This window comes from Hippocampus zosterae, chromosome 18 (assembly GCF_025434085.1).
Source record: "Hippocampus zosterae strain Florida chromosome 18, ASM2543408v3, whole genome shotgun sequence".
NCBI classification, from domain to species: domain Eukaryota; kingdom Metazoa; phylum Chordata; class Actinopteri; order Syngnathiformes; family Syngnathidae; genus Hippocampus; species Hippocampus zosterae.
The window spans coordinates 7,790,573-7,804,591 of record NC_067468.1 but is presented as its reverse complement, the minus strand read 5'-3'; the positions used below and the strand labels follow the sequence as shown (position 1 = coordinate 7,804,591).

At 41.7% G+C, this 14,019-nt stretch overlaps 3 protein-coding genes across 14 annotated transcripts in view; 2 read left to right on the top strand and 1 right to left on the bottom strand.

Annotated features, from left to right (window-relative positions):
* Window positions 1-5,463, top strand: part of LOC127591266 (ankyrin-1-like) — a 52,561-nt gene extending 47,098 nt beyond the window's left edge. For 10 of the 12 annotated variants that reach the window (XM_052051204.1, XM_052051210.1, XM_052051206.1 and 7 more), the window contains 3 exons: window positions 803-859; window positions 1,385-1,482; window positions 2,828-5,463. In XM_052051204.1, the coding sequence (XP_051907164.1) occupies window positions 803-859; window positions 1,385-1,453 (126 nt within the window). In that variant the 3' untranslated portion in view covers window positions 1,454-1,482; window positions 2,828-5,463. The remainder of the gene's footprint in view (window positions 1-802; window positions 860-1,384; window positions 1,483-2,827) is intronic. The other 2 variants (XM_052051202.1, XM_052051209.1) reach the window with 1 other exon arrangement.
* Window positions 5,464-6,368: 905 nt separating this feature from the next.
* LOC127591293 (eukaryotic translation initiation factor 4E-binding protein 1-like) lies at window positions 6,369-12,066 on the top strand. The gene is made up of 3 exons (XM_052051275.1): window positions 6,369-6,627; window positions 9,187-9,375; window positions 9,947-12,066. Exons 1-3 carry the CDS (start codon window positions 6,489-6,491, stop codon window positions 9,976-9,978), a joined length of 360 nt encoding a protein of 119 aa, XP_051907235.1. The 5' UTR covers window positions 6,369-6,488; the 3' UTR covers window positions 9,979-12,066.
* LOC127591648 (nodal homolog 2-A-like) lies at window positions 10,892-12,916 on the bottom strand. The gene is made up of 3 exons (XM_052051934.1): window positions 12,679-12,916; window positions 11,124-11,836; window positions 10,892-11,044 (listed from the first exon to the last, which is right to left on the bottom strand). Exons 1-3 carry the CDS (start codon window positions 12,914-12,916, stop codon window positions 10,892-10,894), a joined length of 1,104 nt encoding a protein of 367 aa, XP_051907894.1.
* Window positions 12,917-14,019: the final 1,103 nt, after the last annotated feature.

Sequence of the window (14,019 nt, the reverse complement as noted above, 5' to 3'; positions counted from 1 at the left end):
AGAGCAGGGAGCCCAAGGCCGGTCTTCGAGAGCCCCTTTCCAGTCTGTTTGGTGGAGGAGTGAGATGTTTGAAACAGGTCGGAGAGCGGCTCTCGAGGGCCACACTTGGGCACCCCTGATTTTGAGGAAATGCTCCTCAAAAGAAATCAATTCTTGGATTGGCCTCAGTGACAGGATTTTTGTTTTCATGTTATCCCATAACTTCAGTCATAAAACTGACTTGAATAACTTCTTGTCACTGGCATTCAAACCATTTCTCAAGTTTTTTTGTAGATCTTTAACTTGCATATTCTATAATGATTAAAAATGAAATACATTTTGCAGATGATCTGAAAACTATTTTTTATATCTTGTAAAAAAAAAAGACACTTTTCAGGTGAGGCAGACAACCTCAAAATATTTTTAGCTTGGAGGCACATACTGTACGATGGATCAAGTTGAACCCTGAAAAAAAAATCAATTCGTGGTAGTTACTGAAATCGAATAATCGCTCAGCCCTACTAGTATGTAATTTCAATTTAACTGAATATGACGCATTAAAAAAACAATAACAAAACACTGCTATTATTCTGAACACAGCAGTATGTGATCATATGTGATCATCAATAACTTGAGTCTCATTGAACAGTTCTCATCAAAATGGGTCATTTTGATGACGCCACAGTCAGAAAAATGTGTTGCGAGGCTCAACACATGGGTAAAAGTCTGCCATTTTCTTCCTATCCAGACATCTCAAATGACCGTTTCTTGTTGCCTAAAAAGAAATTTCTGTATTCATAGCTGAAATAATGTCTTCATGCAGAGAGAGGAGAAAGACGACTGTGCTGCTGACGAACGCGGGAGCACTCTCAATCGAAAGGTGAGTGGAATTGTATGCGTCAAAATCATATACTGTCATATTAAAGAGGAAGTCAACCCAAAATTTTTCTTTACAATAAAATGTTCGATGAAGTCCCCTTGGTCTAAAAATGTGAAAAAAAGTGATGACTTCAAAATGGAAACAAGAACCCACATGTCAAAACATGACATCTTTGACAGTTGCTTGAGACATGCAGTATACAGAGAGACTTTAACTGAAACGGGGCCAAATTTTAACACAGATAATGCACACTAAGCATGAAAATAAATCAACCGTAGCAACATATATTCTGTATACATACAGATTGGTGGTCATATGAGAGGATGTCAAAGCATCCAACTCATACAGAATCACATTCTTTTCATCCGTTCACGTTCCATTCCTGACCAAACCTACGTACCGAACAGGTGCGCTGTGGGACGACGGTGCACCGCGAGCTCGTTTCTTACTCCGGTTCCACATAGACGCTTGAACACGTTAACAGGAGTGTTGTTTCCGTCCCTCCTCCCTCCCTCCTTGCTCCAGGTGGGGGCGGATGTGAGAAGGGCCGCTCAGTCGGTGCAGCGCACCAGTCTTCGGAGGGTTAAACACTGAAACACAACACACACAACCTGGTCCACGAGGTACGCGATTCCTTCCACACAAGCACTGATTCCCAATCCAGTGCTTGGAAAAAAAAACCTTACCCGGAGCAGCACCTTAATGTTCTTTTTAATACACATTACATTACATGGCGTGGAAGTGACGCCTTGTTTACACATCAAGGGTACCTTGATTTATGAATGATGGATGAAAATCTATTGAATAGCAATTAAAAATGCATTCATGCCCTGAAAAGGCATCATTTCTTTCGTGATTATTGTTGGTGAGATTCAAGCTATTTGATTGTAATGACCAACAGATGACAGTAGATGGCAGTATTGCAACACTTTGGATTTGATATCAACACAAGCTTTTAAACTGAGGTTTCAGGTGAATCTCATTTGATCAATTCTGAGGGAGAGAAATACCAACACAGACGCTGTACAAATTTAGGAGCTCACACTTGAACAGTCTATCACTGGCACTGGGCTGAATCCTTATACGTCCAAACTCACCACATACCAGGAGACAAAGAAAAGAGCAAGCCATTTTCAATAACTAACATTACTCAGTAATTTTGTAAAAATAGCACATACACATGTAAACGGACCAGTAATATAGATTTGTGGGGAAAAAGAATTGACTTAGGAAGTTTCGACCCGACTTCAGCAATATAAGGGATACAGTATATGTTTGCTATAATCTAATTGCGTTTTTTTTTTTTTTACTCAGTATTGCGATTGTGATTTATTAATGTATGTGATTAGGTTTTTAGGTCCACTTCCCACGTATATTCAAACAAACAATAAATGAATCTGCATGGCAATATCAGACGTATTATACAAAATGGTTTTGTTTTCTTGACTGGTTAGCACTTCCGCCTCACAATGCAGAGGTGCAGAGTTCGGTTCCGGCTTTGGCCTCCTTGTGTGGAGTTTGCATGTTCTCCTTGTGCCTCCGTGGGTTTTCTGCGGGTACTCCGGTTTCCTCCCACATTCCAAAAACATGCATGGCAGGTTAATGGAACACTCTAAATTGTCCCCAGGTGTGATTGGGAGCGTGAATGGTTCTTTGTCTGTGTGCCCTGTGATTGGCTGACAACCAGTTAAGTTCAGGGTGTACCCCACCTCCAGCACACCTGCAACACTCTTGAGGATAAGCGGTTTAATAAAAAAAAATATTATATATATATATATACTGACCAAAATGAAGCTGAGCTCATATATGTTTAATTCCTAATTGCAGATTTTGCGATTTGAGAATTGCATTCTGCTACGTTGCAATGTCAGTTTGAAGATTGAGTTGTTGAGCACTACTTGTAAGTCAAGGTACGTCTTTGCTTTGGCAGGGACCAATTCTATTTCTGCTTCATTGTGTGTCTGCTAGGACAAGAGAGCCACCGCCAAAGCTTCCTCCACAAAACCATGTCCAGAGCGCAAAGGAAAGTGATCGACGGGACAGAGTCTACCAAAATGACAAACATGGAATTGCCCTCAACATGTGACATACTTCCAGAGGAAAGAAAAAAGTGTTCAAGACCTCGACTTGTAGTTTTATATCATTTGTAAAGTCTCACTAAAACGAAAGCATGAGCATTTTTGTCTACAAAACAATCCAAAAAAAACCCCAAAAAACAACAACACAAATGTCACTGAACTACGACAACAAAAAGTGCTTCCTGTGAACTGTAAATGCATGATGACTGCTGGTGCATGACTTCCACCTTTTGAACTGTCATTATCTACAAGCTAAAGAGGGCCAGCCTATGCTTAGGTCCTGTGACCTTTTAAAGACTCAATTGCCCCGCGCAGGTTGACCCCAGTAACACTGCAGCCCCAAAAAAGGAGTAATTCCCCCCCACTGCTCCAACTGACGGCCTCTTGCTGAGCCTACCAATGCTTCTTTCAATAGAGCCTTTATGTTCTGTGCGCTTGTAAATATGCACTCTGAGCTTTGTGGATGTGTGTCGCCGTGCGTATGTGTGGGGTGGCTTTGCTAACGCATGCCTTCCTTGCTTCTGACCGGGCGATGAGCCCTTCCCCCTGATTGGCTCAAAGGCCCTGTGATGTCAGCACTTGGAAAGAGAGCGCCTCGGTGCACTCCTGCTTTTGAGTGTCCCGTCTTTGTGTGCTGAATTGGCCTCACCTTGCTGCTTTTGTTATTGTTGTTTTGCCCAGCGAAAAAAAACACAATCTTTTAGTTTCTTAAGAGCTGTGGCCGAACCCTTTTTCTGTTGAACGGGTTGTTCACTCTTCATAACGCAGAGCATAACTTTTTCCATTCTGATGGCCCTTCTTCAACCTGGCTGACATAATTTCTCCAAAAGCAGTAGCCTCACTTGATATGCAGAATACTTTTCCGCACCGACCGCAGGATGCGATGATTTCCAATCTTAGAAATGAAAATATGAAGTACAGTGCAGTATTGTGCTACTATGACGTGTGATTGTGCAGGCAGCACTGTGATTGTCAACATTCTCCCCGTCCCCAGGCCCTTAAAGTCGTAACAATCTAAAGCACACACAGTCAAGATGCTTACAGACAAGCAGACCACAAGCAATAAAATCCAAAAAGCGCGAGGGGTACCACTAGGAAGTTCTGCACAGATACACATTGGAGGGTTTTTTGTTTTTTTTTCACCTTCTAGATAACACAAGATCCTGCGTGCTGTGTCGACCTTGATGTGAGTGAGTCAGCGAGAAAACGCTGACACAGGATCGTCCAGTGTGATATCAGTGTGGGACTGTAGACGCCTGAGAGATTTGCATTTGTATTTTACAACATTTATCAAATCAAGCAGTGTTGTGTTGCAGTATCCTATCCAATGAATGTGTATCATTTGTCGGGTTTTGTCTTTAAGTGGGAGCCTGTGGGTTGAGCGCAGTGGTGGAGAACCTTTTTTTTCTGATGGTTTGGTCAGGGGACGTTTTATCCATTTGAGGGGGTGAATCACGGTTGCGCATGAAAAAGTCATAAAGAACCATGCCTGAAATTGAACTGAGGTCGGACATTGGCTGTATCCAAATTCATAGGCTGTGTCCACCAATGCCTGAATTTGTCGGGAACTTGACGTAACTCAAATCTTTGTTGTTTTTTTTTTATTAATGCAGAAGCCTGACGTTGTCATGTCACGGTAGCATGCATGCGCTGACCATGAAAACACAAACTATGTATCCCATAAGTACTGTAAGTGCTACTGTAGCCTGAAACTGACTGAACGAATGAGTTCATTATTTTGCACGCATTTCACACATTTTTACATGGCCAGTGCATGGACTATATTTGCCACATATCACGTTTTCCACTGGTAACGCCACTCAGGTTTTTATTTCAGAAACTATGAAATGTTTTTATTTTGTGCAAGGCCCTACTCTGTGAGATGATTGATTGAGAGCTGTAAGTATTTTGGGGTGTGAGTGACTATTTTGTCTTTTTGTTTAGTTTTTTTTTTTTTTTTTGGCCAGGGATATAGGTGAAATATGAAGCTTGATGTGGAAGAACACAATTTTTAAGCAGGCATGTCACTTGAAAAGGTAGCAAAACGCCCGATAATGTATTTTAAAGAGTACTGTAACATGTAAACCGACGAGAAGAAGAATAGATCTCACCTATACTCCTTTAGAATGGATACATGACAATGTAAACGCAATATCATATTACTCTATCCTAAGGAATGCAACTGCACCCATGCACAAGAAAAGATGTTTTTATGAAAATATGTGTATAAAATATATAAGACAAAATATATTTCATTAGAATGCTATGCACCCTCATAGAGTTGTTCTGGATGTTCTTTCAGCATTATCTAGTTAGCCGATGCCCACATGATGGGGAATGTAGAGGCTACGTAGCATTGTCCACTTTTTTCTTTTCTATCTGTCCAAAAGAAGAAAAAAACAACAACAAAATGTATACAGGACTTTTAATCAGATTTGTTCTGACTTAAAAATATGTATAGATCATCTTACCCTGTACACCAGCTCAAACCATTTACAAGACTTAATAAACAAAGATGTGACATAATTTTTGTATTATTCCAAAATGATTCTCAGTGTTTACGTATACATGCACCTCAATAATTTTCAATGTTGTAAAAAAGTATGCAGTATTTTCAATAATTCAATTCATCATGGGAAATTATTTTAAAAATTTTGCATCTTAAATAGATTAATCAAATAAAGAGAATATTTTTAAAAGGCCAATTTATGCCTAATTTCTAATTTCATAATCACGTTTTTCTTTCTTTATTTCTCACTGTTAGTTCTCTCTGGAATTAATGTTGCTTTTTTACCTCTAATTTAAAATAATCTGAAATTAAATTAACAAAGTAATGATGATTAATTATTTCCAAACATTCAAATTTATTGAGATGCATTTCCATTCGTAAAATATTCTGTTATTGTCTTTAAAACTCTAATTCGAGTTTGTCTTGACGTTCCCCTTAATTTAAGAATGGCTGTCTGATCAGTCTTGACGGGGATTCTTCGGTTTACGTCTGAGTTTCGTTCCGAAGACGACGGAACATGTTGTGGTTCTATGTATTTGTATGAGAAACACTGCTAGGTCATAAATACGATCGAGACCGTGCTTCTGTTACCATGTAGGGATGTATGCTAAGATCTACTGTAAGTACGATCGTTGTGCGCCGTTCGTAACCTTGAACTGGCGCTTGGCAGAAAACTGCAGCAAAAATAACTTTGTGTGTATTTGGCTGATTAAGTAAACGCTTACAGTATTAAGCAGCTTCGTTCGTGTGTACATGTTAAAACACAATGTACCTATGCAGTTTGTAATTTTATTTCGCATAATTGGTGTCGTCATTTGACTTTCTCCGTGACAAAAAAACAAAAATAAAAAAAACGCCCCACTACTTCCGTAATTTGTGACGCCCCCTGCTTTCAGCCAATCACTGCCCGCCGCTCTACGTACTGGCGTAGGAGGGCTTTGTGGGTTGTTTTTGATTCGGAGGTAGCACATGGAGGCAACGGGGGATCTCATTTGAAGCAACTTCAGGACGACCCTTTTACCAAGAACGCATTGTCCTCCAAATGATGTCAGCTACAGGTCAGACCAGCGGGAGCCGGGATATACCGGCAGTGAGGCGCGTCGCCGTCCTGGAGGCTGCCCACATGCCCCACGAGTACTCCACGACCCCCGGGGGGACCGTGTTCAGCACCACGCCCGGAGGTAACTCGGCCATGGGTCAAACTGGATCTTTTCAATTCAAAGGAAAACTTTTCTTATTACAGTGTGCTGTTTAAATATTTTCTTCTGCATAGTGGCGCTCACTACAAGGCTCATGTCACTTCACGAGAGAAACGCGTCGTCCAAAAAATACAAAACACATGACATGTCTTGACACATTACACAGTGCCTCACTTTGAAAAATGTGCAGGACTAGCATGCAAACACTGATGTATTCATCGCGTCTACGCCTGCATCCCGAACTTTATTTTTAGTAACGCCGTGATTTCTTGTTGCAAATAATACTGGCCAACGATCAAAATAAAATTACATCCATATTTCTTCATATTTTAATGTCTTAGTGATAAGCAACTCAACATTAGGTTTACACAACACAAAAATGGCTACAATGATTTTTTAAAAAATAATCAAAGATTACTTTTAGAAATCGTTGCCTCAAATGGTATAATGGTGGGCGGGCACTACCCCCTATGACCCGCCCTAAGAGACTGGTCCGACTTGTGGACTGGGACGGGACCAGGGGGCATCTAACACAGCCAGCTTTTTGAACCGGCTGGCTTGAATTGCTTACATCCGTTCCAGTGTCATACAAGATGCCATTTCGCTGCCAACACAACCACAGTCGGTCAGACTGGCGACGTATAAACATTTTTGGACGGAGGACCGAGTGCTCCTCCTCCCGTCCACTTGAGGCGAAGTGAGCAAAGTGAAGGGGCTCCCTCCCGCGTACAAACACGGCAATCGCGCACGAGACATGTGGCGCGTGGTGATATTTCACAATCGGTCGCGTGATATCAATTTGTCTGGCTGGGAGCGGCCTTCAACGCAGGAAAAACCCTGGATATACAACCAAGACCATGGCGAGCATCAGAGAAACTGTCATTAAAAGCCACAAATGTTCCTAACATATAATAAATAATGTACTGCTCTGAAGCAGAGGACTTTAAACTTGATTTTTAACAGGAATAACATTCCCCACATTACCGCCCTAGGACAATCATCTATTCTATAGGCTTCATCGTCAATCCTCTCATGTGCCCATGTTAATGATCAATAGTGTTCAGTTATTCACTACTCTGTTGCAGCCCTTTGAAAATGTGCTGCAGCAGAGCGGGGACATATTATGACTCCATGCACAGTATCTGAATAAATAAATAAAATGAATCACAAAATTTGTCTTCACAAAGATAATTACTTGCTTTTTATTGACACTGTCAGCAGTGAGAAAGTTCACGGCACGTCCACATGTGAGAAAGTTGACGGCACGTTCACATGTTGGTAGTCAATGATACTTGTGTTGTGTAAATGTGGCAGGTGGGACAAATTTGCACTGATAAAGCACACACACAAATACAGTTGACCCACTCTGTGTGTCAAGGCATCAAAATATAGGTCAGTCAAGCACTTGCATGAAGACCAGGGGTGTCCAAATCCGGTCCTAGAGAGACGCTGTCCTGCATGTTTTGGATATTTCCCTCTTCCAACACACCTGATTCAAATGATCAGGATTATTATCAGGCTTCGGAAGAGCTTGCAGATGAGCTGATCATTTGAACCAGGCGTATTGGAGAAGGAACAGGTCTAAAACGTGCCGGACAGCTCCTCTCAAGGACCGGATTTGGACACCTGTGATGTCAAGATGAGCCTCATAGGTGAGGTGAACATAGTGCCACTTTAAACAGAAGAGTCAACAAATGCAAAATATCGGATCGTGCCAGATAGCAGCTCGTGCTTACATGCCGGAATGCATAAGAATAAGATGCCCGCTGAGTTACATTGTGGTTGTCCATTCCATTTCTATTTGCAGTGCAACCTTCAAAGTGGAATGTCCAAAAAGAGTTTCTAGTCAGAGGTCAAAGTTATGGAAAAGCATGCCATTATTCACACCTCCCAATTTGTACTTAAATGGGACATCCAATGTGCAACATTATGCATGCACACAATGAATATCAACAGGTTGGTGAATGGTAATTCATCAGTATGTCATTATCGATCAGTCCTATGTGAGCAAAGTAGTTGATTATCAATTAGATTCACAAATTTAATCAAGTGACGCCAGCAAATACTTTCGATCATGATAAATGGGGAAATTTGTCTCGGACTTGAGTCAAACAACTGCACCCATTTTACATGTACATAGACTGTATCAAAAATGGGCACTTATATATATTGTACCTGCACATACACAATCGGGCAATCATTAAATCCACAAATAGACCCCATGGAGCAGATGCAAATGGAAATAACATGTAGCACATCACATACGAATAGTAAAAATGCCTACTTAACAAAGGTTAAAACAATCATGTTTAACTCATTCAGTCCCAAAGACGTTTTTAAACGTCTTTTCAGACTTGGTCTAGAATTGGCTGGTACTGAATGAGTTAATAACCAAAACCGTTGTCAATAAAATGTTTTGAAATTAAAACAACTTGGAAGTCAACCAGCTGAAATGTGTTCAGCTTTGGTGCTTCCCCTGGAGTTGAAACATTCGACCAAATAAAACCAGTACCAGTACGCCTTTCTCTCTTGGTTCTGCAGGAACTCGAATCATCTACGACAGGAAGTTCCTACTTCAGTGTCGCACCTCTCCCCTGGCTTGCACGCCCCCAAAGCTCCCAGACATCCCGGGAGTCACTAGGCCCCACAAACGGGAATCCTCTGAGATCTGGGAACCGGGAATGAGTGAGAGCAGTCACACTGAGCACAGCCAGCATTCAGAGGGTGCAGGTAAACATTTGTTTGGACACATTGACTTTGCGATGTAATGCAGAATTGCATGTGCAAACCCAAATGACAGCTGGTATGTGATCACCCCTTTTTTAGCTGATCACATGATGAATTTGGGGGTTTTCTGAACTGTAATCTACTGTCATGAAAATGAGATCAATATAAAAAACAGTGGATCTCCCTTTCCAAAAATCAATTAATTGCATGATTTCCGAATAACACTCACTCGCAATTGGTCCTTTCTTTGGAGCCATACTGAGGTCCAATGATGTTTACGCCGCACGAGAAAAATTCCAGCTGAGCCTTCCGTAGTCATGCCAAGACTGTTTCTGAATCGGAAAAAAAAAAGCGTGTGAACCTAATTTTGCTTTAAAAATTGAGTTCACAAACTGAATTGTCAGCTGGGCCGTTTGTAAACTGAGCTTCCACTCTCATGTTTTTTTGTTTTGTTTTTGTGATATGCGAGTTCTGCTTTTTGAATGGGACTTCCACGAGATTCAAATTTATTGATATGTACCTGTACATAACACCTTGTGTACATTTTCTTCTATCTGCTCTTTTCTGCCCATAGGAGAAGATGCCCAGTTTGACATGGACATTTGAAGAGGATCAGAACAATTCTTAGCATCTTCACCATAGTTGCGTTGTGAGTGTAGACAATTTTTTTTAAAGTTTAATTAAAACATGGCGAGTGTGAAATCTTAAATTAGGTTCCTTCAAGAAAATTAGATTTTACTAGAATCATTCAGGCCTTATTGGAAATGTTGTGGCGTATTGGGTGCTGCCATAATCCATTTTAATTTAGCTTAATATTAATTATAATATATACTGTAATATTGTGATTCAGCAGCGGTTTTTACAATGTTCAAGTGGAATATTGCTATATATCTATATCTATATAGCTACACACACATATATATATATATATATATATATATATACATACACACACACACACACTTATTTTGATAAAAGCAGGTCAAACCCGCATCAAGACACTTGGGCACTGTTTTAAATTATGGGGGGAAAAAATCATTCGCCTCATCGAAGTTAAATGTGCAAATAACTAATTTAAACTAATTTAAAAGGCTTGAATTGTGTTTTACTGCATTCTCATCAGTGCGTCGTGGTTACCTCTGCACTGGTGATGACGCCATTTTAATTCTCGGGAGTAGAAAGAATCCTCCGGTAAATAATGACTCATGCGCAATTGGTTGAAAATAAGGCATAATTTAATGTTTTTCTGTACAAGGTAAACATACAAATGGGGCCATGTAGCCCAAACGTCTCCATAACTCGAAAGCGCTCACATTTACACGTCAATTAGAGTATCTTTGAAAAGGCTAAGATATCTCTTTGGTTTATTATGTTTTGAACTTCAGTGCTCCACTCGGTGACCCAGCTGAGCTTTTTGCTGAGCGATATTTGGAACTGGCACAATCTAAGTCACGTAAATCGATCACGTCATTTTCCCCACTGCCATTTTCAGTCAATAGTCTGTGATTCTTGGCGCCGCTCAGTGGCAGCCGCACTCCTCCACCACCATGTCCCGGTGGTGCCTCATGACCATCTTGCCGTTCTCGTAGTACAGCATGGACAGCGGCGCCAAACGGGTGGGCGCGCAAGACAAACACGGCACCTTGGGTGTGCGGTGCAGCCTGAGCAGACTCTGTGGAGGGAAGGAGAAGAGAAGCGTTCCGTTAGAGCAGTGATGTTGAAACGGCCGCCTGGGGAAAAGTGAGTCTTACCTGCACGTAGGCGTGGTTAGTGGGCTTGAAGGTCTCATCGACAGGTGCGGGACAGGCGCCCTCACAGCGGAAAGCGTTGTAGCGTTTGGGGTAAACCATCCACTGGCTCCAGCCCAACTTCTCAAAGTCTACCCACATGTCCACCTTCCTGCACAGAGGATCGTCTTTGTTCCCAGCGCCAGCAGGTGTCGCCACCGACATCCTTCCTCTCCCCCGCCGCTGGGAGAATCTTTTGTTCCTACCGCCCTTAGCCCTGGGGCCGGCTTCCCTGTCCGGGCTCGCGTACTTGGACTGAACGGCCGTGTGGATGAGAGAGGGCATCTGCTGGACGTCAGGGTTCTGCCTTGCAAAAATCACCATCATAACCCGGTTCGTCGGACTGTGCCGAATTGCCTCCAAATCCTCCTTAGCGTCCTGCGGCTGACGTGTGGACGGTCCCTGCTCTTGCCAGCGATGGAGCATGCGGGTCACGGAGAACACCTTCCAAGAGGACGATCTCATGGTGCTGGGATGGGCCCTCACGCTGCCCAGAAAGAGTTTGCCGCAAGAGCAGCTGTGATCAGAGCACGAGCGGTAGACATCTACCGAGGCTCTGGGGGACTCGCCGAAGTCCGGGAGGCGAATGTGAAGCTCGGCCTGTTGGATGCGGTCGCCGGCGGACAGGGAGGATACGTCAAAGGTGACGGACCACCTTTCGCCTCTCTGCTCGCAGCCTGGAAGAGACGAAAGGACGAGTTGACACGATTACGGACAGAAAATGGTACACATTTGATTTGAATTTGGACTACAACGGGGCTGTCAAACTTTTCATGAGCAGGCCCAAGTGGATCGGTTTGATGAAACCACATGAACGTCTTAATCATTTCTTGAGTGGATAATTCAACATCAATAGTTTTTTTTCTGCTTTTAAAGAAATAAAGTCTGTAGGCAAGTGCAACTGTTACAGTCTGAGCAATGTGAATTACTATGCTTTGAAAACACTCACAATGGCATTTGCTCTCGCTTTGGCTAACCTTGAAATCTGCTCACCTGACGTTGAGCTGAACTGTGTTTACAGAATAGCAATTCGGACAGATCCAAAGTCAAAATGTTTTGTGTGGGAACCGGAAAAATCAGCTGGTCATATTACACGATTCCCCTTTTGTGTTAAGCATTGATGCTTTTCTATGACATATTCTAGTTGATTATTTGGAAAATGTTCAGTATAATAATGCAAAATGGAGTTTTGTCATGGCAAATGGAAGATTTTGTCCAAAAGCACAATATTGGCAATCTCATGATACAAACACTCAAACTGAGAGTGTCATTTTAGGTCGTAAACTTGATACTTGTGGACTGAGCTGTGAATTCTGCATTACTTGCTGAAGTTATGAATCAAATGAAAACATTTGCTATCAGACTAAATGTGTTTGCTTGTTTGATGGACAAAACCCTCCCTTAAAGTTTTTAAAGTGAGTTCGTACGTTTGAATAAACACAAAAGTGGAGGAGAAAAAAAATCTAAACTTTGACCAAATGACATTGAAAATATCACCGTTTTAAAACAAAACACTTACTTTTAGCGACAAGGCTTGTCACATAATCCGAGCCATGAAGTCCAGGGCTATCCTCGGTCCAGCTCTTGGCTCCGGGCAAGTTCTCGGTCAGCATGGTCCGGTAGAGTTGCATCATGAAGACGGGCAGTCCTCCGGCCTTGGTGAGTGTGGAGCGGTCGGCCGAACCGCGCAGAAGCGCGTCCGGGTGCGTCGCGGCGACGCATAAATCCAGAAGGAGAAACGCAGCAGCTTTCGCCATAATTGCACCATCGAAGTCTTGTCACTCCTGGCAGGTCGTTTCCAAATGTTGCATCTGAGACGCATGCCTCGGTGTTTTATTTATACCCCCCACGCCAGATGCGTGACGTCCTTTGAAGGGGTTATGATACAATCCGCGCGTCTTTGATCCACGGACGGCGCTCCGTACAGATATAACAGGCCGTCCTTGCACAAACTTTTTTTTTTTAATGTGACATGATGCATCGAAACCACTTCGCTCTTTTGAAGTGGTCGAGGTGTGAAAAAAGAGGAGCGGGCCACAACTTGATTTTTGTTGATAAGAAGCCCTCACAATAATTTGAGTTAAGGAGATTAGGGAGCCGTGTGATTAATGGGCAGGCAATGCCAGAGTTCATCACACGCAGGCAAGTTTAGGTTGAAATACAATTATCCAATTTTATGTAATTATGAGATATTACATGATGTGATTTTTAAAATGGTCCCCTGGTATTTTTTTTGTGGGGGGGGGGGGGGGCGAGGCGTGTTATTTAGAATAATGACTGTTTAAAAATCAACGAATAACTGGTTGAACGTTTGCTTTCTGCAATATCACAGAATGAAAACAAAGAAAAATGGAGTATATGGATAGATAGATCGATTACCATCGTGCAACCGTTTTATTAGAAGCAATATCGCAGAATGATGGCAAATTGCATATTAATTGTAATTGACTTAAACGCAATTATGAATACTTATTGACGTTTAAAAAATCAGCTCAGCAATATTGAACCCTTTATCTGCAATGTCACTGAATGAAAAAAATAGCGATTATCCAAATAAATGATTGTGAATGTGATTCGTTATTTTAAAAACTCCCCAAACAAAAATATGCTCTTAATCTGTTTATCATACATGTATACATATTAAAATACTTTTAGAATTGTTTTTTTTTCAGAGCAAATTATATTGCTGTAATTGTTGGAGCGTATTTAATGTATTTGTACGATTGTGCAGAATTGCAATGCATGAGGCATTTCAGAAATCTTATTCTCGAATGTTTTTAAGAAAAAGTGAAATGCATACAGTATATTCATTAATTTCATATTTAATTCACATACATGTCTTGACGTGTACAAGGGATTC

Excerpts from the sequence above, each read along its gene's own strand:
- LOC127591648 (XM_052051934.1), bottom strand. The coding sequence starts at position 12,916 with ATGGCGAAAGCTGCTGCGTTTCTCCTTCTGGATTTATGCGTCGCCGCG. Across the intron at positions 11,837-12,678 it reads GACAAGCCTTGTCGCTAAAA|GCTGCGAGCAGAGAGGCGAA; the intron begins GTAAGTGTTTTG and ends CGTCTCTTCCAG. Across the intron at positions 11,045-11,123 it reads CTAACCACGCCTACGTGCAG|AGTCTGCTCAGGCTGCACCG; the intron begins GTAAGACTCACT and ends TTCCCTCCACAG.
- LOC127591293 (XM_052051275.1), top strand. The coding sequence starts at position 6,489 with ATGATGTCAGCTACAGGTCAGACCAGCGGGAGCCGGGATATACCGGCA. Across the intron at positions 6,628-9,186 it reads GTTCAGCACCACGCCCGGAG|GAACTCGAATCATCTACGAC; the intron begins GTAACTCGGCCA and ends TTGGTTCTGCAG. Across the intron at positions 9,376-9,946 it reads CCAGCATTCAGAGGGTGCAG|GAGAAGATGCCCAGTTTGAC; the intron begins GTAAACATTTGT and ends TTCTGCCCATAG.